General features: G+C 49.3%; 1 protein-coding gene across 8 annotated transcripts in view; it reads left to right on the top strand.

Moving 5' to 3' along the window:
- PTPRS (protein tyrosine phosphatase receptor type S) overlaps window positions 1-26,804 on the top strand; it is a 163,711-nt gene that overhangs the window by 51,095 nt on the left and 85,812 nt on the right. For all 8 annotated transcript variants that reach the window (XM_049807609.1, XM_049807608.1, XM_049807607.1 and 5 more), the window contains exon 2: window positions 12,991-13,158. In XM_049807609.1, coding sequence (XP_049663566.1) covers window positions 13,071-13,158 — 88 coding nt within the window. In that variant the 5' untranslated portion in view covers window positions 12,991-13,070. The remainder of the gene's footprint in view (window positions 1-12,990; window positions 13,159-26,804) is intronic.

The raw sequence follows: 26,804 nt of genomic DNA, 5'->3' as shown, positions 1-26,804 counted from the left end.
AAGCAATCTACGGTTGTCATAAATATTTAAGGCAGCCCAGCACCCATCATTTGGCCGCAGCACCGGGTTATTAGCAGAGAGAGCATTGGGCGAAGGCTGCTCACGGCTTAGCAGGGTCCTGGGCTTGCATCGTTACAAGCTTTAATTGGTGTCCTTGTTGCTGGAAACATTGACCCCTCCAAGGCAAGAGCCACTCTGGCCATGACATATCTCCTTCAGGGTCTCGGCTTTAATTCAGGCCAATGAAACGGGCCTGAAGTTGAGGGATTTAAGATGCTTCTTAACACTTTTATTTCAGCAAGAGGTGTTTGGGGTTCCCTCACCACTTTCTTCCCTGTGGGCTGCCCCATGCTGGGTTTGTCCACGCACCTGCAGCGGGTTTGCCCTCGCACTGCACAGGCAGAGTAAGGTGCTGCACAACTGGCTGATGAGCAGAATGCAGCAGGGATTCGCTCAGAATAAATGAACCATTTAGAGAGGTTGTAAAATCATAGAAAGTAACGACAGAAGGGAGGTTGGAAGGTCAATTAGTCCCTCTCGCTGGCCCAAGGCAGCATCGCGCGTTTGGAAGTCGTTTGCGCAGGTGCATGCCTGGCCTTCTTAAAAACCTGCAGTGATGGTGTTCCCGTCCCTAGGCTGTGCTCCCTGTCTGCCTGGGCTGCCTGGCTGTGGTCCTGCTGCCGGCTCAGCCCCACACAGCCTCTCCTGCAGGGCACCGGCGATGTCCTCCCCTTGGGAAATACTCCACGTCGCCCCTCTGGACCGGCCACACACTGTCCCCTGCTTCTTTTGAAAGAGAGAGGATGGGGGATTCTCACCTCCTCTTGTTTTAAGAAATTTAAGCACAAGAAACTCCGTTTTCCAGCAAGGTGGAACCCCTGAGTGGTGCAGACAGGTTGGAGCTGGGATGGGGGAGGCTGTGGGTCAGCTCCCAAAAGCAGAGATTGTGGGGCTTGGGGGGTTATAAAACCCCGGTGTGTTACAGAGGGGGCTTAGCTCTGTTTCACCCATCTCTGCTCCCATTGCGTGGGGAGAAAGCAGAAAGTTTTGCCTTTCAGGGGACCGTAGATTTCTCTCTTCCGTAATTGATGGGGACAAAAAAGTTGCATTTCCTGGCGACTCCAGATGGTGCAGTGTGAATAAAAGCATTTTCTGCAATATGGTGGCTTCTGCGCGTCCGAAGGAGAGATTTGTTGTTGGACATGTTCCTGTTTGGCTCAGTGCCTCCAAAGATGGACAAGTCATTACCGAGTGCTCGCGCTGGCTGCGCGGGCAGAGGGGTCATGGGCTCTGGAAAGCTTCCTGTAGCCGCACTCATCAAGAGTGAAAGAATCTGCTTTTATGAGGCAGTGCTCTTCCTTGCCCTGCTGAAAATGGAGGATAAAAGCATCGTTCTCCCTGGCCAGGCTTAGCCCGTTGCATGCTGATTGTCTTCACCTGCCAAGTAAATATTATTGCATGTTTAATTCATTGCCCACTTCTCACGGGGGGTGTGCGTGCGTGTGCATATGTGCTCTTTGGTATTACAAAAACATTGTCGTGAATACTCAGCCAGCCTACTCAGAAAAATCTCTTTGCCTGATCTTTGTGATGATTGACTGGTAACAAAGACACCTAGATGATCTCACCAGCTTGTCAAAAAACCCCTTTTGTTGGTTTAAAGTAAAATAAAAAATGACGTGCCTACCAGGTGGAGTCTTTTTGAATCCTGGGTAATGGGAAGGTTCTCCCAGGGTCCTCTTGCGAGCTCCTTTCCTACAGCCTGCTGTAGGAGGGATATTATCAATCTCTGAACGCTTATAAATGTTTTAAGCTGCCTCTGATGCATCCCTGGTGCGGACAGGCTGCGTATGGGTTGCTTTATCTTAACCAATGAAATGCAGCTACCTCTGGAGTGGGATGTCTGTTAGCCCGGCAGGACCACGCTGCTACAGCTGCTCAGAGCAGTAAAGGGAGGAAAATCATATTTAATAGAAGTAAGCCAGCAGGGCGAGATCAGGCTGTCAGGCAGGAGCTGGAGTATCGCGAGGATGATGTTACTCCCAATTTCTGCTTATTTAGCAGCCTCTTAATTTTGCATCTCGTATGGAAGATGAAAATTGCAGCAAAGCCCTGCCTGGCCGAGCTGCTCAGCTCAGAAGCGTTCCTGGCTTGCACCACTTGGGCGTTGCTGCATGCTGGTGTGTTTTGTGGGGCTTCATTCAATGCTTTAAGGTAACTCGTGAAGACACCCGCTAGAGCTGGGGCTCTCTGCAAGGATGTGACAAGAGCCAGAGGCTTCCCGAGACAGACAGGCCAGAATTAAACCAGAGGGAAAGCAAGCAAGGAGCATGGATGCAGCTTCCCAGCCCTGTTGCTGACCTTGAGCAGTGCAGCCTAAGACTCTGTCCAGTCTGCTCTGGTGTCTGCTGGTCTGCAGGGCTCTACCAGCCCAAGCAGTGACCTAGCATCCTCCCAGCTTAGCTCTTAAATTCAGATGAGATCATGGCAGCGAGTAATGGATGGGTTTTTTTCTTTCTCTTCTCCTTTCTTAATCTCCCCTGGCTGGTGGGTCTGAGACACAGGATTCCTGCCAGAGCAAGGGAAGGGATTTGCTCATCTTCTGTCTTGCAAGCTCAAAACCAAATCCTCTTTATGGAGTTTAACCCCCTGTGTTGGCTGGGAGGGATGCGGCGCCTGGCAGGGAAGTGGTGGGGGGAGAGGTACTGAAGGAAAAGACGGGTTGAACTAGAGAGAGGGGAGGACCCGGAATGTCATCCCTGTGCCCTTGTTGCCCAAGGGGTGCACTCTGCCTTTGTGTTGGTCATGACTGCAGCACGCTTGATCCTGGGGTGGAAAAAACATGTACGGAGGCGTTGATGGGCCTGCGGCTGTGGGAGCCACATTGCCTTGCGTGCTGGCTGGTGGTGGGTCCTGGTGGCAGGGTGAAGCATCCCCAGTGCGCAGAGGTTGGGCGAACGTCCTCGCATGCAGGACTCCTGAGCAGGCTGCCGCAAAACCCAGGGAAGACAGCACTTAATAATAACCTTGATTAGCTTTACTTGCTGGTGGCTAATCGGCGAGATGCAAGCCGTGGCGGCAAAGCCAGCCCTATGGTATGGACCAAGAAAGATGAGCCTCTCTATCCTTCTTACTGTGGCTCAGGATCCCCGTCATCACTTGCTGGGGGATTTGCTGGTACGGTTGTGCTGTGCAGGGCACAGGGCAGCTAAACTTGCCCTCCTATTCCCACTGCTGCTTCTAACCTTTCCCAGTTGAAGCACAACTGTACCTTTTTTGTGGGGTATGAGGAAGCAAACAGATCATCAGCTGCACTGTTGCCACAATGATTTTCATTTACCACCAAATAGTAATTATGCTAAACTTTGCGTGTTTGCTTCACTACTTTTATGTCCTGTCATTTGTTTTTTGCTGATAAGCAGAGTGTGTGCAGGCGGGTCTGTTCTTGCACAGGGACCACAGCACTCCCGTGTCATCTCCCAGCCTGGCTACCCAGGGGTGTGCAGACAAGAGTGGCCATGCCACATACAGGCCATAGAAGGAAATGTATTTCTTTCCTCTTTTGTTTCCCAAGGCTTTTGGCTTGCCTGTATGTGGGTCTGAGCTGTTCCAGCCTCTGGGTTTAATTGCCTGTTCCAGAATGAGAAATTAAGGGCAGTTCCCCTGCATCTCTTGGTCATGGGGGACACTAAAAATGATAAGCGGGGAGTTTAAGTTTTCCTCTGTCTTAATGTAAATCCAGACCAAGTTTGTGTTACTCAACAGGAGCCTCTCTGGGTTCACTGGGGTGTGAGGGAGCAGAGTCCTTGCCTGGGTCTGTAGTGGTTAGCTGAAATTCTCCAGGGTGTTGTGTTTGGAGAGTTTTGGTTTTTGGTTTTGGCCTGAGGTGTGCGTGTGTGTGGTTTGGGGATTTTGGGGGTTATTTTTATCGTAGATAATATTATTTGGGACTGTGTCTACCTGGGGAAAAAAAGGAGTCATGCAAAATCTGTATGAAGCTGGGGGTGTTGGTGCTCCCCTCCTTGGGGCAATGCTGGTGGCAGAGGGGTGCCTACACCGGGTGGTGAGCTCCCGTGGGAGCACTAGAGGGTCCTACCACGACCCTCCCACGGGGCCCATCAAGCTGGCTAGGTGCTCGGTGTCAGGTTCGATGGAGAGCCCCAAGGAGCCTGAGCCCTGATGAAGATAACGAATGGAGGCAATCGATCAGCAATTGCCTGTAATGAGAAGCTCATTCTTTTGAGAGGGCTGGTGACACCCTACGCCGGTCCAGCACTCTGAGCTGGAACTGATAAAGTACCCCCATGTTCCTAATTAACTTTCTTTCTTTAATTTTTTTTCTCCCTTCAATTTTTCATCTCTTTTCTGTCTTCTGCTTGGGCTGAAGGCTGGTGAAAGATGCTTTGCTTGGACACAAACTCACAGCAGCAACGGGTGGGCAGGTTGCATCACTTGGCCGCAGTCCTGCCCCGGAGTGATGGTTACCTCTGTAGGGCAGTGACTGGTCTCCCGTGCTTCTGGCCCAGCTGTGGGGCTGGGAACCCACCGGTTATCCTCAGGGGAGGGTTTGCACAAGACTTTTCAGTAACAACTACCTACTCTGTGAGAAAGCGGCTCAAGTTGCCCTCAGAGAGTAGCAGAAAACCGTGCAGGAGCTGGAGGAAGGCCAGGCAGGTTTCTATCAGCAGCCGAGCTGCCATCAGCGAGGAGCAGTATTGTCAGCCCCAGGAATGAGGTTTAACCCTCCCTGCTTGCACAGGGGTTTTGGGGTGAAGGAGGGGGCCATCAGTCCCTCCTTCTGCTAATGGCAAAGGGAGTCCCCATGCAGACCTGACGGAGGGAGCGAGGGATTTGGAGAGAAGGTTGCGAGGTGTGGCAGCATCCACGTTGCTATGTGAAAGGGAGCAGTAAGCCAAAGCGGGAGGGATTAGCCTGCTCAGAGGGACAGATGCCATCTGGATGGGCTCTTCCCAGTACAGGTCATCTTCATGCCATGCTGCAAGTCAGAAAAGCACTGATTCCTCATTGTTCATGGTTTTTCTCATATGTTCTTAGCTTGATGTACACGGATGGGAGTCCAGGAAGTCTGTCCTCCCCGGGAAGGTGGAGCACTGATCTGAACCTTCATTTGATCTGCGGTGGAAAACAGCTTTGGACTCCAGATATGAGAAAAGCTGTTACAGTTTTGCTGGTGGTGGGCTGTTGTTGAGGTTTGGTTTGGTTTTTTTTTTTCTTTTTTCCTCTGCTTGGTTTGAGTGGTGCTTGATATCTCTTGATTTGGAAAAGGTCCAATGATGATTATGGTTGTGTTGCCCAGGTCAGAGAAGGGATGGCTGTGATGGGGAGAGGTGTTAGGGCTCCTGCCAGCGCAAGAATTTCAGAGTGATGACTTGTGTAATGGGATGCAGACCTGCAGGTTGCTAGTGACCAATATGACTATAAATGATGTCAAGTCTCTTGCAAGGGATGGTGTGTGTATGAAGGAACTGCAGCCTGGTGCCTTTTGCTGTAGGTCAGAAGTGGGCATATATTCCTTTTCTTCGGACTTGTTGGGGAATCCCTAACCGCTGAAAACATTTGGGCCAAAGAAAAAGAAGATTTTGATATTTTTTTGAATCATGTATCATTATCATCTTAGTTGGCAACGTGCCTAGTGTCCCAAAGGCCAGAGTTGTTTGGTACTGGGTGAGTGCTCCTTTGCTGCCCTCTGTTTCCCCACCAGTCTTGAGCACATTGTGATAATCCAGTGTCACCCATCTGCCTGGCTCCCAGGCTTGGGGTGCAGGTGCCTTGGGAAGGGGATGCGGGTGATTTTCTCTTTAGCATTATTTTCTCGCAGAAGATCATGTTTATTCCCCATGCGGAGGCTGGCTGTGCTGAGGATGCTGTGAGATGAGGCTGACGGACGATTATTTACCCAGCGCTGTCGGCGTGCGCGTGCCGAGCGCAGAGACGAGATGCGGTCTGTGCCCCAAGGAACTCCCAGTCTGTCAGGCAGCTAAGCTGGGGCTAATGATGAATGACTTCCTAAATAAATAAATAAAGCTCGAAGGCCTGAAAAAAGAAATGCAAAGTATTACCCTGAACCACAAGGAAATGTAGTTGTCGACATGATGCTGTCAGGCTCTCCGTGGAGATCTGCAATGGTTTGTTGGTAAATGCTGAAGGATGGTGGGTGTTTGCCCGTGAGCGAGAGGAAGGGGATGGGGCAGGGGGAACGTGATCCTGGGTCAGATTCTTCCCTGCCTCATGCCTTTGTGCATCCCGGAGGAGAGCCTAGCTCCTGTCCTGCATCCACAGAAGCAGAGGAGAAGGCATGTCTTCAGCCCAGCTCTGCACTGGGCCCAGGAGGATGCTCCTGGGATTTCTGGTTGCTCCAGCATTGCCTCCCTCTCATTGGCAATGCCCTGGTGCTGCCACCGGCACAGGCTTTTTGCTCTGCCTTCGCTGCAGCAGGGTGGTCCTTCGGGGTCCTCCCTGCGCTGCGGTCGCAGCACCCCACAGCGAAGGTGGGCTTGGGCTTAACTGGAGTGCAGCCCGGCCAGGGGAGCTATGCTGCTTCCTCCTCCTCCTCCTCCTCCTCCTCCTCCTTGTCCCCTCGCTGCTGGTTGCCTCTGGCTGCGACGATGTCCCCTGTGCCCCTGTCCGTGCTGCACTGCACCTGCCGAACGCTCCCTGGCCGCCGCAGATACATCACCGCTTGTCAGAGCTGTCGCTGCGAGGAACACGGTGGGGGGAAATTAATTTCTCCTGACGATTCGAACCCAACTCGGAGCTCTCCTGTCTCATTTCTCCTGCAGTGACCACAGCTTAACCCTTGCCATGCCATCGTGCCCCCGGGCTGGGACTAGTATTTCTTGCGACGCTTGCACTGCTGCACCCCAAAAGGCCCCTCGTGCCTATTGCTTGAGGACTGTGCTGGGCACTTTGCACGCATGGAAGGACCAGAAATGCCGCAGGAAGAAAGAAAAAGAGTGTGTGTGTGTGTGTGTGTATGCGTGCAAACGCAGCAAGAGGCAGTATGACTTCATGCTCAGAGTGCTGTCTTAGTGTGCAGTTTCTTCTGGTTTCCCACGTTGTAAAAAAGGATAATACTGTCATATCAAAGCACTTGGAGATCTGGGGATGAAAAGCAGTGTATAGGACCAAGACAGTCCTGATCAAAGCTCTTTTTTCTCCATCTGTGTTTGTTTCCCCATGGAAGATAATACTCTGCCTCTTTCTTGTAAATATTTTTTACAAGATCTAAGTAACTCCCTGATAGATAAACAGTCATGCTTAGCTCTGAAGGATCTCTACTGGCTGCTCTAATTGTGTTTGCCAAGACCACGGCCTGCGTTTTGAAGTGGGCTGGGGAGCTGCATTCGAGTGTAGAAGAGGAACTGTGTCCGGCAGCTTCAGTCGGGAAGGGGCTGACCTGGAAATACTCTGACATCTCATTTTTTGGGCAGGATCATAGTCTTTTGAGATCAGTCCTTTCTGCACAGCCCTTGGAGCTGGGCACCTAAAGCCACCAGTTAGTCTTGAGGTGAGTTTTGCTGGTGCACAGGGGTTGTATTTGTGTTATTAAGGTGTATTGAAGCACTGTGGGGAAAGCGAGTCCTGTGGGAGACGGGAGTACGGCAGTCCCCCGTGCTCCAGCAGAAACTGGTCCTCTGAGCAGCAATAGGATCCCACATCTCCAGGGCGTCTTTGCTGAGATGAAGTGGCTCAGAAGGCAAAGTCATTCTGGGGGCTTTGCTGGCCTAATGAGCGTGATTCAGCAGGGAGGTCTGCAGAGCGTGAGGAGTCTCCCTGTTGTGGGGGAAGGATGTGCACAGTTCTGGCACTGGGTCTCACTGGGACTTACAGCATTTTGCTTTTGTGGCTGGCAGATTTGTTTTGTTTTTTCTCTCCCCTGAGCTAGCCCTGTGAGCAGCAGCAACAATGCTGTTACATGCAGACCTGGCTGTCTGGGTGAGCTTTTTTGGGGGCTCTCCTGTCTAACCAAGATTTGAGGTCAAGTGGCTGCTTTTTGAGCAGAGGCATCGGCAGCATCTCCCTTTCTGCCCCAATGCTGGCTTTCAAGTGCCTGATAGGGAACTATGATGGCTGCGGTCTCTCCCTCCCTATTAAATAGGGCCTAGCTGGTCAGCACGTTAGTGGGTGGGGAGGGGGAAACGAGTGTCAGAAACTCATACTTTGAAGCTCATGTCTTCATGCTCTGTTTCCTCAGAAAAAGAGGCTAATACTTGCCACCAAAGCAACCTGAGTATGGAGGCATGGGCCATGCGAGCTTCCAGGGACAGCATTGCACGTTGGCATCTCCTTGCTCCCCAGCACCCACGGGGAAGGTCCCACGGTGGGGTCCTGGGCCAGGTCCAAGCAGGCAGCTGCCCGCATTGCACGAGCCACCAGCGCTGGTATCCCTGTCCCAGCTCTGGTGGGATTGAGTTTGCCGAGGGCAGGGTGTTGGATAGGAGCAAGATAGAAATGTGGGGTGGCGAATTTAAATTTCATCTCTCCCCTCCCCAGGGGAGGTGACAAATGAGCTAGTGGTTGTGCTAAAAGCTCTTCTTTCTTTCTTTAAAGAGGTTGCTGGGAGGAAATGAAGTGACCCACTGACCTTTGTTAATATGCAGCACAAACTAAGCCGGTGCTGCTGGAAGGAAAAGAGACCTCAGTGCAGCCCTCTGCCTGCAAGGTGTTTGCTTCGATTGATACGTCTAATGGGAGTAATTCTCCCGCAGCAGCTACTGAAAATGAAGATGTTTAATCATCCGCTCGATCTGTGTGGAACTTTTTGCAGAGAATTTCTTTAAAATTGCCCTTCTCCTTTTCACATGCAGGTGAAAGCACAGAAGAGAAGCCCAAATGCTTTTTTGTGAAGTTTTTTCCAAGTTGTTACATTCTAATGAATCTGAAATGAAGGCATGATCCCTCCCTCTTGGACTTTTTTTTAAATGCAGAGCAAACTTTTCCATCACTGGCTCCGTGGGGGCTAAGAAAAAGTAACATAAGGCAAAATACCTGAGTAGCTCTGACCCATCCCAATGTCTGTAACTGTGCAGACACTTGTTTTTAGCAGCATTTCCCACAGGCTCCCTCTTTAAGCAGCGGGGACCAAGATAGCCAACTGGTCTGTAGATAAAGCCCCCTCCTCCTATATCCCCTCTGATACCCAAAGTAGCTTAAGGGAGTTAGGTGTCCAGCACCCTCTGAAATGGGAGTTGCTGGGAGGAAAATCTTCAAAAGCATCTTAGCGGCTTAGGTTAAGTCCCTTTGACTCTCAATGGAACTTAAGCTCTTAAGAAATGTAGGTGCTTCTGAGCATTTTACCCTTTGTGCCTAGCACCCTTGGGTCCCTGGAGATCCCTTGCTCTTGGTACTAGCTGGAGGAGCCACAATGGGAAGCTGCTTCTTGGAAACGCTTCTCAGTTTTATTCTTTTTTATAATACTCTTCAAGATCCTGTGTTCAGTGCTTACAAGATGCACACATGTACATACTTAGAGCTAGAGATCAGGCAGTGCACAAGAATGAATGCCTTACAGGAGCTCTTTTACTGTAAGAATTAATCTTATTCCTGAAATGTGACCGTATCTAGCACAAATGTGACCCCATTGGGGGCCATGGCTTCACTTAATTGCATTCTTTAGCAAGGATTGAGGTCTATTAGGTGGTTTACTTGTGCTGCAGGAGATGCTGTGCCAGAGAATTTAGTGAGGGTTTGCAGGTCCGTGGAGCAGTGCAGGAAAGCTGCCATTATGTTTACTTTTATGGTGCCAGGAGCTTGGCTGGGTGCTCAGCAGACAGGCAGGAGGAGTGATGCAAAACCTGCTTCAAAGAGCGTAGACAAGGTAAGCTGTGCACGTGCAGAGAAGGGGAGAGGATGGGTGATGAAACCCTTGTGATTTGAGCATTCATCAAAGCAATTCCCACTTGAATTCAGCACCGCTGGGAGGGCAGGAGCGCCTTGTTGCATGGTAGCTGGGTTTCCAAATGTTGCGTGTTCTGCATTGTAGGCAGGAATCGTGCAGTGGATAAGAGTTTGTTTCCAGTCTCCCTATTGCCAGGGTGCTATCAAGAAAGCAGAGCAAACTCCTGTCCCAGTCCCTCCTTGATATCCGCAGGGGAACCAGGTGGGTGCACATCTTGCTGTCCTGAAAATCCCGTATCCAGGGGGAGACAGCCAGTGACGTACCTGCTCTGAAGGATGAGTTGCTGGATTGAAGTTGACATGTCCTAATATCTCTGCCAGCACTTTCTGTCTCCGTCAAGGGCTCGGGAAGCACATTAGCACTGGAGCGGAAGTGTCACCCTCTGGCATCTCCTTCTCTAATCTTGGAGCTGTTGCTATATCCCCTTTACCAGATCTTCTCTATCGGAGCCCATTATATGGCATGAAAAGCCACGCTAGATGTGGGACAAGACCTTCTCTATCAGAGCTCATTATGTGGCATGGAAAGCCGTGCTAGATGTGGGAGAGTGGAGCTGCCAGGCTCCTCTTCGGAGGAGGTGGAACATTTCCCTGACATGCCTGCATTCAGCTCCATCATCGGGGAGCCTCTTGACTGCTCTGAGCTGTGGAAGGTCACTGGTGCCACATCTGGAGAGCAGACGAGGCTCAAGGAGATGTTTGGTGGCATTTACTGGGACTGCGGTGGGGGGATATTGCTCTGATGAAGAAAAACAAGGGTTTCTAAAATGCTGGCTGAGCTAGCCCTGGTGGTTTTTTTTTTAATGCAGAGAACTAAAATGGTTGGGAGGATGCTTGCTCTCTCTGACTCCTGCCCTCTCCCCCTCCAGCCTCGCTGGTGGGAACTAGGAGCTGCATGACTGAAGCAGGGAGAAGGGAGAGCCAGCGAACAGCAACTCGGTTCCATTTGTTGTGCTGGCATTGATACCGCATCCCCAGTTTAATTAACAGTTACTATCGCAGCTATTCATAATGTTCCCGGTCTCTGCTCGCCTCTGACAACAACAAAAGAAACCCCAACGCGTTGTTCTGCACCCTGGAATCCTGTGAACCCCGCGTTAAGTCTGGCTGGAGCCTCTGTGTGTTTCTCTAAGTGTGTCTAGAACAAACATTTGAAGAGATTCCCAGTGGTATAATCCAGATTTTTTCTCTTTTTTTGTGAGAGGATCGGTATTTATGCTTGGTTTTCACAAGCCAGCACTGAAGTGCCATGGATCTAGACTAGCACAGAGCACACAGCAGAGGCTTTGTAATCCTCAAAGTGCAAGTCCAAAGCTTCTCTCTGAAAAGTTGCTCTTTAGGACTGAGTACATATGGGGACTTCTTGTTTATCCTGGCTTTTCTTTTAATTGTACAGTTCAGCCTTGGAGAGTTAATGGGACAGAAAAAGATTAAAATGCCCCTTCACACTGCCTGTCCTGATGGTCTCATACCCTGATGTGTATCAGAAGGCTTAAGCAACCTCACTATCCCCTTAGTCCTTTTAAAGCCTTTGATCACTGTACAGTATCTCCTACCTGGCTTTTCTCCAAAAGGTGATAAACCCGGGTTTTGATTTTTAATTGGGGTAACTGATAGCGGGAAGGAATCTGTACAGATCTGAGAACATCCTTCACACAACTCTGGCCCATTATTCTGGTGCTCAGAGTCTGTCTGATGGAGGAACCTCTTAGCTGCTGACCTTACAAGGAGGTTGTGGCTGCAGTTTTCACTCTATTTTCAGCCCTTCTGGGGCAAAGCTTGCCTCTGTCACTGAAGGAAGCATTTACCAGTGTTGACACATAGGACTGGGGTAGTTGCTAAGAATACAGCTCCCTTAATGCCATTCCAGCTTTGCAAAAAGGGATCAGGATAAAGCTGTAAGCAGGCAGCTCCATTTGGAGCCAGGAGTTGTCTCCATGGAAATGTGCCGGCAGGGCAAGGGCAGCAGACTGGTGCTGGGCTTGCTCTCCCCTGTTGCAGCCATGCTAACATGCTGGTGCTGTCCTGCAGCCACATTCTGCCACATCCAGGGAAGAAGCGGTCAAGAGAAAATCTCTCCCGCATCCTTTGGAGGTTGTGTTTGCTTGCTGTGCCTTTTGGTCTGTCAGGATCGACTGTGGTACCCCCTGCTCCAGGTTTTGTTTCTTCAGTTTTGTGTTAGCTCAGTAACGCGGTTCCTCTGTGTGTTGCAGGTGGGGAAACTGAGGCACCGAGCAGGGTAGGGACTCTCAGACGTGCAGAATAGCTGCTGTAATCCCAGCCATGGTAAGAAGCCTGGGAGACTCACCCGTGTGCATTTGCCTTGCAAGAGGGGCTCTGGGACACCTATGCTGATTCCAGTGCTGAGGTTCAGGCTTGCGGTGTTGGGGTGAGTTCTGCACAGCAGAGAGCCTGCCTGGGCAGGAAAGAAATCCCTCCCCTGATTGCATGGATCCTCAGCAAACAAAAGGAGACACAGAGGAGACATCTCCTGCTTCATCTTCCCTCGTGGGGTATTTTTTTCTTCCTTCCCAGGTTTTTCATGTGTGACGTTTCATTTTTTCTTTGCCTGTCCTGTGCTTTTGTGGAAAAATTGCCCTTTAAGAGGGTCCCTGGGCCCTGTCTGGTCAGATCCCTTCACACCTCATTGCTCGTGTGCTGCTCGGCCAGTGCTGCCTTTCTCCAGTGTTGGGGAGGGAGAGAAGCCGACGGGTGTTAAACTTTAAACATGGGCTCTGTGCAGTTGGTACCTCCCGATCGCGCTTCTCTTTCTTGCACTGTTCCCTCCCTTTGCGTGAGTGCGTGCACGAAAATTTGCCATTACTTGCCGAGACTGGAGCAGGCTGGCCTCTTGCCCCCACCAGTCTGCTTGGCGATGGAGCTGGCCCAGTCTTTTGTGGCATCAAGGCGAAGGGCTGCCTGGCCTCCCCGCAGGGACCGTGCGCAGTAATTGCTTTCTTGGGACTCCGCTGCCTCTCCGGACTCTGTTCGGCTGCCCCCCTCCCTCTGCAATGTTGGCTGCCCTCCTTCCTCTCTCTAAGTGCTCTCCCCTTTACCTTTGTGCGTCCACAGGTGCTGACAACGCTGGGGAGACGCTGTGAGTCCTGCTGACCCGGAGCCTTCCTGGCTGGGGCTGAAGGCCATTGCAGAGGATGAGGATCCTTCCCAGCCCTGGGATGTCTTCGCTGGTCTCCCTCGTGAACCTCCTCTCTGTGCTGCTGATAGGCTGCGTAGCTGAAAGTAAGTGACTCTGCTGTTCCCCTGCTCCTTTTTTCCACCCGTGCTTCACCTCCCCTGGAGAAGGCCAGCAGGAGCAGGCTTTAGTGCTTAGAGCCAGCAAAGTATCCCCCTCTCCTTTCTAGCATTAAAGAAGTGCTCAGTACCTTATTTTCCAACATCTTTAGCATTCCACCAGTGCCTTCCTGTTGTTCCCAGTCCCACTTTAGAGGGACATAAGGCAGGTAGGTCCTCGCAGCCTGCTTTGAATCTCAGATTGCCCTTAAGACTGCCAAAGAGCTGGAGAGAGGGGGAGGGAACTGCCTGACAGCTCTTGCCGGAGCCTTCCTCCCCCTTCTCCTGGCCCCATCTCCACCCAGTTTGCCCATATTGTCCTCTCCTGCTCTTGCCTTTCAGGCATCTGTCAGACACTAGTGACCATTGTCATGTTACTTGCCGGGGCTGGATTCAAAACAGCATCCGAAGAAAGAGTATTATGTTTCTTCTTCCCCTGAGTGAACCAGTTCCAGTTTAACAGAGTTTTTATCTTTGCTGCCTTTCAATTTCTGCTCTAAAAAATGAAAAGGGGAAGGAAAAAAAAAAGTGAAAATCTTCAGCGACTTGAATGTAATGTTCCTTCGACATGAAGGCTGATCACTTCGGATCAGTGGGGAATAGAGTCTTCCAAGCTTATTGAATTATGACTTTTTTTTTTTTCCTCCCCAGCAAAGCTGCTTGAAGCTGGTGAGAGGGCTGCTCTGGTCAGCGTAGCCCTTGACAGCTTTTAACGTAATCACTTCGTTATCAGGGTTTATTAAGATGATGTGGTCACAGGGGATTGAATGGATCCTCGACCTTTTGTTGCTGGGAGATTTTTTTTGAACAGTGCTTTCTCTCTTCTCTGCAGTAGGCAAGTGGGGATATATTTGCCCTTGTCTCACTCCTACGTTTTGTTCAGTTCATATTTAGCCCCTCTTTGCAGGGAGAAACGTTCATGTGCAGAAAGGTGATGTTTCATTTTGTTCTTTTTCATTTAATAAGCCCGGGAAGTGAGCTGGAGGTTCACTACAGGGCCACTTTTTTGGTGTGTAGCTGTGGGTCAGTCTGTGCCTCAGACAGTGCCACTAGTATTCATAAAGACATACCCCAAACTTCAGTTTGAGCTGCCTGTCTTGAGTAGCAGCAACAGTGAGGTGTTTGGTAGCAAGGAACCTGGCACGAGCCTTTTGCCCAAGTATTTATCCAGGGTCCCACTTGGATGTTGCAGCCAATGCTCTTGTAGGTTCTTTATGAGCACCCAGGATGGATGGTTAAAGCTAGCTGCTGTGTTCCACCTGGGCTCAGGGTGGCCTTGTTGGCTTGTGAAAGTGGGCACTGGTGGTAGGTGAGCTGCCCCCTGCATTGGCTCCTGCGAAAGCAGGAGACTGCAAGCAGAAATCTCCATTCCTGGCTCTTTTTGCAGTAGAGTCAGGAGGGGAGGGGATGTTTACAGTGGAAAATCCAGTGTCAGGGCTCCATGGTCCCTTTCTTGCCACTGGTTTGCTGTAACACTCCTGGCCAAATGACTTTGTCCTCTTCTTTTCAAAGACAGCAATTCAGCTTTGCAGGTGCAGATGGAGAATTCATGTGTGTGCAAGTGCTTCTCTGTATAAGTAGAGCCCTGATTCATCTACTGTGATGTCTGAGTGCCTGTGAAAACTGGGGTCCTTTTTTCTTTTAAGTGTACACCAAACCCTGTGTGCTCACTGCTGGGAGTGGGCACTCTGCAGAACCAAGGCTTCTCAAAATCATGGCTGTGTGACTTGAGTTTTCCAGTGGTTTTGGTTTTCCTGGGAAGGAACGAGCATCTTGTCTGTCCCTGTCTTCTGTGGGGCAAGATTTGCTCAGAGATTCCAGCAGAGCTGGGAGATCCCCCATGCGTCTGACTGCTACAAAGCACTTCTGGTGGAAATGTGCCCTCAGGAAGGGCTGATGCTGATGAGACACAGAAGGCACCAGTTGTGTGGCCCAAGCCCTGCTGAAATCTGTCACTGCTCAGCAGACACCTTGCTGCTAGCAGCCAAGTTTCTCTCTCCTGTAGTTCTGCAATGTCCTTGGATCCTGAACTGTGAGGTTTTGTGCTTTTTTTCCTCTTGCTGCTCGCAAATGCACATACGGGAACTTAGCAGGTTGCAGGACTCGGTGTCCGGGCCACGGCTGCTCTTACCTGCTCGATGTACAGATGAAGTTGGGCCAGGTGTTGTCTCTTCTCCTAACCTGTAGAGCATGCCGGCATCTCCCCGACCTGTCTGCCCTTGGGGACGCTCCCTGTTACATGCCAGTTGTTTGAATCGCTCTGCGGCTGTTCCTGTCTGCCTGGTGATGATGAGTGGATAGCTCCTGCTTTTGGAGGGGCTGCTGAATTCTGCCTGGAGAGGCCTGGCCCATGCCAGGCCAGTCAGTAGCATCCCAGCTGGTCCACAGTGCTCCCTGCTGAGGCATGCAAACAGCAAACAGCTTTGTCTGTCACAACTGCAGAGACTGTGTGAGGAGCTGTCACTCTGTTCTGACAATGTCCTCTCCCATCAGATGGCCCTGGGCTCTGTCACACTGCCTCTCGCGTAATCCCTTGGCCGGCTTCCATTTGGCTGGCGCTTGCCACGACGCTGACCCGATTTCCTGCCCTAATTCACCAGAGGGGCTGCCAAGGCCTTGCAGCCCCCAGGGCGAGCGATGCCAGGCTATGCTGGGGTGGGAAGCCCACATCGCAGGTAGGAAACCCCTGGGATGACGATGACGGCTCTTGGAGGCACCACCTTCCCAGCGTCGCGGGGCAATGGCTCCCCTTGCAGCAAAGCGTGGGGCTGAAAGCTTGAACTTGCCTCCTCTTCCAGTGCAGCGCTGGAGGAGCTGCGGCCTCTGCAATCAAAGGACCATTAAAATACTTCCCTTGTTTCCTAGGCTAATTGATCTTAGTCAGTGATTTAAATCTTTCTATGGCAGGAACGTTCTATTTAAAGGAAACTGCTATTTAAATTAAAACACCAAAGCACCACACTGCTTTCTGCCTGCTGTTCTTCCTTGTGAAGCTGAAGAGGATAATAATTGAAAGGTATAAAGCAGACCTGTTTCTTCTCTTTTTCTTTGGTTGTGTATGGACACTTTCTTTGTTTCTTCTGTATGGTCAAGGGCAGCCATAGAACTGGAAATTGCTAACTCCATGATTATTTTCAATGGCGTGTCATTAAATGGAACGTATTACCATTTTGTTAAGGATATAGCTGGTTGTATGAGTAACATTAATTGGCATTACTGCAGTGAGTTAGGGGAGGCCTTCCCCAAGGGCTGTGCCCTGTTGGGTTGCACAGCCAAAGAGGCAGGTCTCGTGCCTCTTAAAGCTCATAGAAAACCAGACAGCGCAGACAGATGAGGGCTGGATATGGGTCCGGGGAGGGGAATAGTTTCCCAAATTGCTGACGAACCTGGGCACAGAACCAAGCCTTGCTGTTTCCTGGTCGTGCACCGAGCCCGAGTCATAAAACCTCTGCAGCAAGCACCTTAAACCATTTCATTTTGTGCATACGCAAAATCAGTCTCGTCTCGCTGGCAGTAGCCGGACAGGATGTTTTCCTGCCCGCGCTGTGCAGAGTGCAGCTTTGTTTGACTGGGGCTTAGGGCAGTGGTCAGGTACTCCTGCCCTCCTGTGCTACCCGAAGGAACAACGTGCCCACTTTTAAGTGCTCCTCAGTTGCAGATAAAAAGCCATTTACTGTATAGAAATGTGGTAATTTTTATAACTGAAATCAGCATGCTCACTGTTTTCAAGTGGATTTTTCCCATTGATTAAACCTTTGCGTTTTACAATAGTGCTTTGCTAATTGGTACTTTGCATACACAGAAGGCTGGTGTGTGGCGCTCTCCGCCCCAGCAAAGATTTAATAGCAGATGCAATAGCGAACATTACTTATTACTTAGGTTTCCTTCCTTCTATAAATCACGTTATGGAATGCTTACTAGCACACTCTGAAGTATTACCATAAATAATTAAATCTAAATTGCAATTGACAAAATAAAAGAATAAAGCCCCTTTTATGATGCATTATCCTGGCTTTCTTCCCTTTTAATTGCCCTTGCTCCATCGTTAATTTGCAGAACACAGTAATTCATGCTGGGTGCATGCGTGCGGGGGGCTCTCACACTCCGTGAGCTGCGGTGCATCCGTGGAGGCTGGCAGCAGATGGCAGCAAGAGTTGCACCAGGCGTGCAGGGCTTGTGGAGAGAATGGAAAAGATGTGGGCTGGGAGAGGAGCTCGTGTAGGTCCAAGTTCAGGCTGACAAGGCGGCCCTGCGTTTCAGGAGCTAGCGCAATGAAAAAAGGGGTGTGGAATTTGTGGGCTCCATGCTGCGAGATGTAGGAGCTGGTGGCTGGCTGCCCAGCTTGTCTCACCGAGATCCAGATCACAGCGACTTACAGGTGTATCTGACTCCTCTCCTTGGAATGGTCCCTCCTGTGCTGTTATCCACGGAGGATTAGCCTCTGCAGCAGAGCTTACAGCTTTTAGCTCTGGAGGTCCTAGCTTTGATCTGTTGTTGGCCAAGACAGCAGTTGTCAGATAAGATGGTAGTAAAAATCAAGGAGGCTCCATCTTAGGACTTGATAGACATGTTAAGACGACATCAGTGGGAAGTGAATCTTTCTCCACTGTGGGAGAAAGCTGCTCCATTTATAAGTGTTTGAGACTTATTTGTGACAGTGCAACAACGCTGTCCTGAGAGAAGGTAGATGTTGAAATGTGGTGAGGCTGAATTCCCCCACAAGCAATTCAGGTACATGACAGTGTACCTGCTGGGGGCTGAGGAGCCGGGGGGGTGCTGGAGAAAGGCTTTTTCCCCTTGGTGGTTGTGGGCTGGAGGGGTAGCAGATGTTAAAGGTGGGGACGTAGAGGAGGTTGGTTGGTCGGTTGGTGGGTGGTGGAGTTTCTACTTGGTGTTGCACATTGTTCCTTCAGTGAGTAGAGTCTAACTGTGCAAGAGGAGGCAGGATCTGAATTGCATCCTCCCAGGAGGCAGAGATCCCTGCTTCCCTCCCCCAGATCCACTTGCTGCTTGTGTTTCCCATGCACCAGTTGCCTTTGTGGGCAAGGAGACACCTTGCTGTCCTTGTTTCTGAATTGTCCTTTCCTTTACTGCCTTCTCTGTTTGCCAGCTGTGATCCAGCCTGTGGTTGCTGAGGGTTCTGGACTAGTTGTTGTCTCGCTCAAGGACACCGAATTAAGCTTCTGTGTCACCTTGTTTAAGTGCCTGATTAAATTAAACCTTGCCTGCCTGGATCAAGTGATGTATCTCTGTGGTTTTTTTCTTTTTCTCTCTCTCTCTTTTTTTTTTTTTTTTTTAAAGATAACTCAGATTGGAAAGTTTTTGTCTTCTGTAGGACTGGAGATGAAATAAATCATCTTTTGAAGGGACTTCCTTGGGGGCAGGGTGGGCTGTCACCTCTCAGGTCTCAGCTGTGCCCCATACTGGGAATGCTTATTAGATTAATCTCTGCTGAGGAGCACCTGGGGACAGCAGCAGCCATGGGTGTTTGGGACCCAGTCATGGGTGTCTCCTGGTAAAGGATCTTTTCCCAGCCAGAGGTTCTTGCTGCTCAGCTTCATTAGATGGCTAAGTTAGGGGAAAAGAGCATCTGTTTGTTGTGTAAACAAGCGACTTGTGTGAAAATGTCATCTACACAGTATTTGTGATAGAGAAAATGCATGTCCTCACCATACCTGGATGCCAAGACTAGGGCTTTTATATTGTCAGACTTTACCAGAAAGCCAGTACTTACTTCTTTGTGACTTTCCCCTTTGGGTGTCCTTTTCACCCAGACAGTTCTCGCACATGCTGCCAGGAAGGACAGGATAGGATCCTCCTGATATCTTACCAAGACCCTGGTGAGATAGCTTTTCATCAGCTTTTCATCTGTCTGGCAAGGTCTATGTGGTTGTGTCTTTTCAAGACCAACTAGATATGAATCTCCTGGATTACTGAAGGGAATCTGTGAGGGTATTCCCACCCGTTTTGTGGCCTGGCAAGCCCAATATTATTCTTAGAAGGCAAGCAGAGTGGTTTTCAAGGACGCCTGACCAGAGGAATGTCGTTCTTCAGTGTGCGTGGGATGGAATCTGGGCTTAAATTGGCCTGTGAGACACAGTCTCTGAAGAAACAGTTTTATTTACTCTGTGCCACTCTTCCCCTCCAGTCAAGGATGTTCTCTTGCAACATAATTGGTCCCAGTTCCCACCTTAGAAAGCTGTGATGTTCCATGCACTGCAGCTGCCTTTAATTTTGGGGGATTGTTAAAGTTCATGAAAATAGTCACGTTTTATGCCATCTGCTGCATGTGGTGGAGTTAACCATTGTATGGGCTGTGGGCTGGGTCCTGAAACAGGAGTCAGGAGCATCCTGGCTCTGTGACTGCACCTTCTCAACCCTCCTTCCCTCCTTTTGCTTGTCTAGATTTGCTTTTTTGAGCAAGGACTTCTCTTGCCATGTTGTTGTCCGGTGTAATTAGTCTCAGTCCTGGTTTGGGGTTCTCATACGGCAAACACTAAATAGTCATGTTAGGGTTTGGCAGAGGAGCTGCCTGTTCCGTCCAAGGGCACAGCAGATAACAGCGTGACTATGGAAGAGATCACAGCTAACCTAGGCCTGAAGATTGCCAGGAGAGAGCATTATAAATATAATTTGGATGTCTACTGCTAAGACTTTGAAAGGGGATATTGCAATGAATGATTTAAACAGTTGACATGAAGGAATATGGATTGACCTGTTTTCACAGTATCGTTGCATAGAGTTAGCGTGCCCCATCTTGCTTGTTGCAGACATGAAACACTGCTGTTTCATATGAGCTTGGTTAAAACCAATGCTGCTAGTTTCATCTGTAATGCGCAGAATCATTTCTGTTTCCTTTTGAGGCCAAGAGGAAAAACAAAGCTTTAAAAAAGAAAAAAATAAATAGAAGGAGCTGCAACTGGTTTAGCATTCTACAAAGTTTCTCTGAGTCCTCCAAACCTCTAATTGACTCAGGAGCATAAAATTGAGAAGGGGAGAGAGTGTGCAGAGTGGCGCGAGCGATTTGAATAATTTATTGTCCTTTGAAGTTGCAAGAGAAATTTCAGCTGCCTTGGGGAGTAATTTCTCCCCATTCTGAAAGGGTTTCTCCTTATTTTAAACTCATTCAGAGGATGATAGTTTTGCATTTTCTGCATAATTAATGAGCATAACTCCCCCCCACTCTCACACAACCTCTGAAGAGTGGTGGGGTGATGAAACTTGGTGGTTTTTTTAATTAATAAAGTCAAATTAATCTGGCTATGTCCTCTTCCTCTCTCACCTCCGTTAGAATTCGTGGATTTATTCATAAATTAGTCTGAGCTTGCTGTTAAGAGTGCCGACACTTACAAATCTTTAGCCTGGACTTTGATTTGTTTGAATGAATTTCTGAAAAGATGATGTATGTTTTTTTCAGTTCAGCTATTAGAGATCACCGTGAGACTGGCTCTCATGTGATCACCCGGTGAGCCAGGAAGATCCTTCAGCTCTCATTTTTCTATGACTCTCTGCGCGAGTAGGATCTGTTTGGCTTTGAGGGCTTTCTATGTGTAGGGTGGGTTTTTTTCTTTATGAATGCTATGATACTCTCCTTTCCTTATAACATCTGCTAATTGTGGTTAATTCCAGTAGCTGCCACTTGAGGGACTGCCTTCACCTGAAAGGGGAAGGCATCTTCTGCCCTGGTGCCTGGAGGGCCTCCATTACAGCCTTCTAATAAGAAGCTATCCCTTGCATCTCTTGGCAGGAGTCAAACACGAAGAGAAACCTGTCCTACTAAAAAAAAAAGCTCACCTTCCTTAATTACTGTCTTTGATAGAAGAACTTAAGGGGTCCTTGCTGCTGCTTTTCCATGTTTCCGTTTCTCTCTCGCCCATGTGTTGCACCGTTTTTCTGCCTCACTGAATTTCTAGTTACCCCAAAGCTGAATTTGTTAGGTTCCCACTGCTGTCAGTTCTCAGCACAGTTGTTGGATTCTCCCTTTTTTTCTTCTTTTATGTTGATGTGCCCACTGCAGATCTGAATGATGAGTATTGTGGTTCAGAGACAGAAATTGTAATGACTTGTGTGATAGGAGTCGAAGTTCATGATTGTTAAAGGTTACGTTCATGCACTAGTCATGGCTTTATTAGGTTTTGGTTTCTTGTTTTCAAAATCTCCCATCCTGATCTCTCTTGACATCCCAGTCCCAATACTGTTAAGCACTACAAGCTCACAATATATTGTTAAGACTCAGGGTAAGACGTTGCAAGCTTTTACAACCAGAATCTCCTTTTGTTCCATGGAAAATGTGGGCTGAAGTCTCTTTACCAGAGGTCAGATAGGAATGATGTTACAAGCTTTTGAAAATACCCAAAATTCTATGCGCTAGGAATTCTACCTTGCTCTTTTCCTGTAGACCAGGAGACTTCCTTTCTTGCCTGAAGGAAAGAAATAGACAATAGCTAGTAAGTGGAAGTAATAGAGCTTTTATTTACAGGAGTAAAAGAGCAGAGTTTTATCAGACAATATTTTATTTATCTGGTGTGCCTTTCATCCCCAAATGATCCCTACATGCATGTATTAGCTAGCAAATCTTGATTGGGATCATTCATCTACTGTAGCGCTGCAGCCCCTTCTGAGCTGGCAGTGCAAGGCAGGGGACCTAGCTACGCGTTTATATTTTGCAAAAGTCTTTGTCGTATCACTAAACCAAGGATCAGAACTGATCTCCCTGATCACATCCTTGGGGCCTCTAGCACTGTGCTTTCTCTGAAAGGCCATGAGATGCAGAAGCTTGTAGCAGTTTGTTTTCCCCATTGCTGCTGACTCTACTGTCACTTTTCAGTGGCTCAGGACCTCTGCTGGGCTATATTAAGATGGCATGGCCCCCTGGGAGTTAGGTTCCTTGCTCATTAAGCTTTTTCTTCTTTCAGGCTTGTCCCATAGGAGTGGTTTTTCATATTCTGCTATCCCCCACAGACTCTGATTCTTTAGTGACTCAAACAGAGCAGCGGAAGTTGAGTAAAGAGCCAAGTCCTTTCTAGCTGTGTCTTTTCTAGGTAGGGGGTGAATCGAGCTTCTCCAGGATGCCAATATCAATGACATGGCTGGAGTAGAAGCTGTCCTAGCAACATGGCTAGGGAAGGGAGAGCTCCCTGCCTTAAGCCTCTGATTGCAAACAGTCTGGGATTGCTGTCATGACATTGATGGACAAGGGGCCCTCATTAAGTTGCCAGGATAGCTCCTTGGGTTTCTTGCTCTCGCTCTGCTCTGGGTTATTATGCCTTGTTACAGGACTCGTGGACAAATACGGAATGAGATGTTGTTACAGTTGATTGAAAGCACTTGTGTACCCCCAGGGTCCTGGCCTGCCATGTTGCTGAGGCTGCATGTGCTCCTGTGCTTGCTGGCCCTTCAGTGACTGATCCCAGGGCTGCCATCTTACACGACAGCATTGCTTGTCTGCTTCAGCTCTTGCTGGTCATAAGGAGGAACTTCCTTTCTGGCAGCGTGCTGTAGTGCCAAAAGGTGAATGAGAATCCTGGCCAGAGGTCCATCTGCATTACCACCTTCTTGTTCCTTTGCCCCTCAGTTTGATTAGTACCAGGGCGGGAGGGTGGAAGCACCCTGTGTTGGGTGCAGGCAGTAAGTGGAGAGAGAAGCGGTTAGTATACCTGAAGCGCTCTCCATCTGAATTGGTTACAGAAGGGAGATTGGGAAACTGAAGCACGGGGGGAGGATATTTGTGCGGTGAGGCCACAGAATGCGTTGAAAAGCAAACTCAGTCTTGTATCTTCTAGACACGTTCCCTCATGCGCATACTCCATATGCTGCTAAGTGCTGCCTCTTTTCCATCCTTTCTTGCGTTATGTACAGAGTCCTGTTCTGATGCTGGGCACCAGCTGCCTGACACGTTTGCTGTCCTTTACTGCCAAATACAGATCTCTTCACCCCCAGTGTTAATCCTCTATTTCTCATTCATAAAACTGAAACCCACATGGTGCTCCAGGCTTCCACCATGCCACAGCTCTCACAGGATGGGTAATCTCGAGTGTGTGCAGGCTACGTGGTATGAGGTATCAGATACCAGTTTTCCAGTGGGAGGGAGGGAGAGGGAGGGAAGAAGAAGGTCTAGAATACCATCCCACTCCCTGTAGAACAGGGACAGCTCTCTGTCCTGTCCTGTAGAGCAGTTTGCATCCTGTATCACTGCAGTGTGCCCTATACACTTTCATAAGTCACAGTTAGAAGAATGTTTTCCTTGGCTGTATTAGGGTGCCAGTCACTGGGGCTGGGACTGATCTGTGACAGTGACAAATATCCTTTGTGCTATGGAGAGAGGTGGATCCTTTCCATACATACAGATGTACGATGGTAGCCTGGAGAAGTCCTACTGAAACTGGATGACTTCATACTAGCTGCTGTTCCCATGTGATAAGGCTCCATCCCATCCCTGAAAACTAGCAGTTTAAATAGACCAGAAGGAAGGATTATGCTTCCCCTCCAGCAGGCAGGATAATGTGGTTTTTCTCACCTTGGGTGTCAGAACTAGGAATAGATCTTTGGTAGCCTCAGTCTCATCCTGCCTCCACTGCTGCAAGCTCGTACCTCCTCTTCCAAAGGGTCTGTATCTGAGTGTATTGCAAATAGGAGCCTGAAGGCTGTATGGATGTGCCAGATCCCCAAAATTACAAGCCTCATGGCAAGAACAGCTTTGCATGGTGCTAGCTATGAAGGGTCTGCTGCCTCATCCTGGCTGAAGGGAAAGGTGGGAGCTGGCAGCACAGGCAGGCGTTCAGAAAGGAGCGGGTGTTGGGGTTGTTGGACAGCCAGTGTAGTAAAGGTGTACGAAATGAATTCTTGATCCTTCTCAGCCATTTTCTGCTTATGTTGAATCCTGTGCTGGGTCTTGTCCTTCACTGCTGTCCTTCCTTCTCTGGAGCCTTGCAAGAAAGGAGAGGGGGTAATCTTTCAAGTGATATTCCCCAGTGTCCAACAGGGGAAAAGCCTGCGTGCACCTGTGTATAGCCCAGCTTTTCTGAGTCAGGTAAGGGCTTTGGTAGATCAGCAGCAGGGGAGTAGCAAGGTGGAAGTATTTCACTTCTAAGAAAACGTCCTCGGATCTTTTTTTACCCTCCTTTCCCCAACCTTGCCAGTCCCATCTCCCTGAAGGGAGCCAAGAGCTGCTGACAGTAAGAGGAAGTCTCTGTCTGAAGCCTATAATTATCCTGTCTGCCTTCCCAGAAAAGGCCAGTTGGGGAGCGAGCGTGCTTCTGTTTCATGGACCAGCCCTGCGTTCTACTGCCTCCCCAATTACTGCTTAATGGACTTTTTATGATGATAAGACGACTGGGTTGGGGAGAAGTTATTGACGGGGAAATGGAATATAATTCACTCCCTGTTTGTTTGTTCTGTCAGAAAACCCTCATTTTAATTTTATTTGTAAGGCACTGAGAAACAGCCCTTGGGAAAAAAAGTGCAAAATCTGTCAGTAAACCCCTGGATTTCAAGGGGACCAGAGTCTCTGCAGGACCTCTCCAAGGGGTGTTTTCAACCTTATTGAGTGTCTCCACAGAGACCCTCCCCACAGCCTGCATCAGTCCTGCTCCCAGTTTGCAGCTCTTGCTCCTCTCATGAAGAAAAATGTAAATTATGGAGCCATCTTTCTTGCCTCTACCCCTCTTGCAAGCTCCCCCGCTCCCTAATGCTGCTGCTTTGAAATACGTACCCATTCCAAACATCGCATTCTTGCTCCCCACTCTCCATCTGTCTCAAATTTGGCTGCTCTCTCCTGTTTTCATCTGCTCCGTGGTTTGTCTCCTCTATCTAATCTTCACTTCCTTGCTCTGGCTCTGAACACCTCACCTCCCTCCTCTCCATCTTGCTCCAGTTCTCTTGCATTTTCCCTGTTCATCTCTCCATATCGCCCCTGATTTTCCTACCCTTTCTACCCTTTGCTCCCCTCTTTAGCTACCCCGTTTGTTGGTGTGATGAAGCTGTTCCTTTGCTCCTCTGGCCATCCCTCCCAGGCTGTCCCCAGCTGCTCAGCACTCCCATCCCGATCCCTCAAATGCAGGGCATGCATCTGCTGCATGCAAGCAGACTGCAGCAGCATGCATGTGTAAAACACGTTTCCTAAATAAACCAGCAAACAAACACTCGATGCATGGCTGGACCCAGATCTCACGTTCCTGGAGAGGTTTTTAGGAGGGGACGTGAAAGCGCTACTGCTCAGGGCTGTAGTTGGGGGAGTACCTTGTGCTCCTTTTCCAATTGTGAGCCCGTCAGCAGTTGTGGAAGACGGAGATGGGGTTTCACTAGATCAGCAGAAAGTTTCAGCCCAATAACCAAAGGGAAGGGGGAGGAGGAAGAGGAGAAGAGGGGGGTTTAACCCTTTGCATGCCAGTGAGAACGCCTTTGAATTCCTTCCTGGTTGCTCTCAAAGTTAGCAAGGGGTGAGAAATAAGGGAGATGTCCCTGTCCCTGTTCGAGCTAACATGACCTGGTTGTTGGGAGATTGCAAAGCTTTTGTCTGGCTTTTGTTTTTTATCTTCTTCTCCCACCAAGAAGTACATGTGGAAGAAGGTCTCTGAGTTCTGTCTCTAGTGATTTTTTCCGGTGGTCATTTTCCTTTGTATTACAGTATTTAGAGGCTGTAGCTGTGTGCAATACCACCTAGGGTGTTGAGTGCTGAACAGATCTGTTTGGAGACCATCCTTTGCTCCAAATTACTTGTAGTGTCTAGACCAAGGCAGGCAGGCAGGCAGGTGTGAGAAATGAGGATTGTCACCTCTGCGCTACGTGTGGCAGACTGAGGTACGGGGAAGGGTGAGTGCCCAAGGTCAGCCGAATTTGCGTCAGAGCCAGAGATCCGAATCCCGATTATGGGAATCATCTGGAGCCTGGAAGAGCAGACTGGGGTGTGCTAACGCTAACAACAAAATAACATTGACCATGAATGGCTTAATGGTCTTATTACCTTTGTTCTTGAAAGGTAGAGGTGTATATATATGCATAAAAAAGGGTGAATTTTGATCTGTTCGGTATTTTTTGAGGTAGGATAAAGGTTGTCATTGGCTAACGTGCCCTGAATCTCTCTTGTAGCGTGGGCACGCTCTCACGGTGGGCAATTCCGCAGGGAAATGTGTGGCTCAGCACCACAGGGCTGTTTGTTGAAGGTCGACTGGGAATGGTGGGCAAAAGGATGGCTGCTGTAAGCGTTTAGGAAGGCTATGATAAGCCAGCCGAATGGCAAGAAAATGGCCTGCCTGCTGTGCTCTTTCTTTTACTTTAGTTTCTGTGGTGGGTCTCGGGTACAGCAGTGAGCCCTCTCCATTTCCCAGGCTGGAGATAATGAGTGTTTATTCACCAGAGAAGGAGGAGCTGAAAGCCAGCGCTTCGTGTGTCGGTACCGTGGGTCAGTGGGACCAGTGTGTGGGCCTCCACCAGAGCACTGACAGCGGGGACCAGGGCCACCAAAAATGGAAGCAAAACCTTTTAAAATATGCATTTTGTCACTGGCTTTCTTTTGTCTCCATGGATTGCTGCCGCTGTGGGCGAGGGGCCCTTTCAGCCACGCTCATGCTGCTCTCTGTGCTGGGGCCAGATGAAAG

The sequence above is a fragment of the Accipiter gentilis genome, chromosome 8 (genome assembly GCF_929443795.1).
Source record: "Accipiter gentilis chromosome 8, bAccGen1.1, whole genome shotgun sequence".
Taxonomy (NCBI): domain Eukaryota; kingdom Metazoa; phylum Chordata; class Aves; order Accipitriformes; family Accipitridae; genus Astur; species Astur gentilis.
This window is presented reverse-complemented; position numbering and strand designations above follow the sequence as displayed.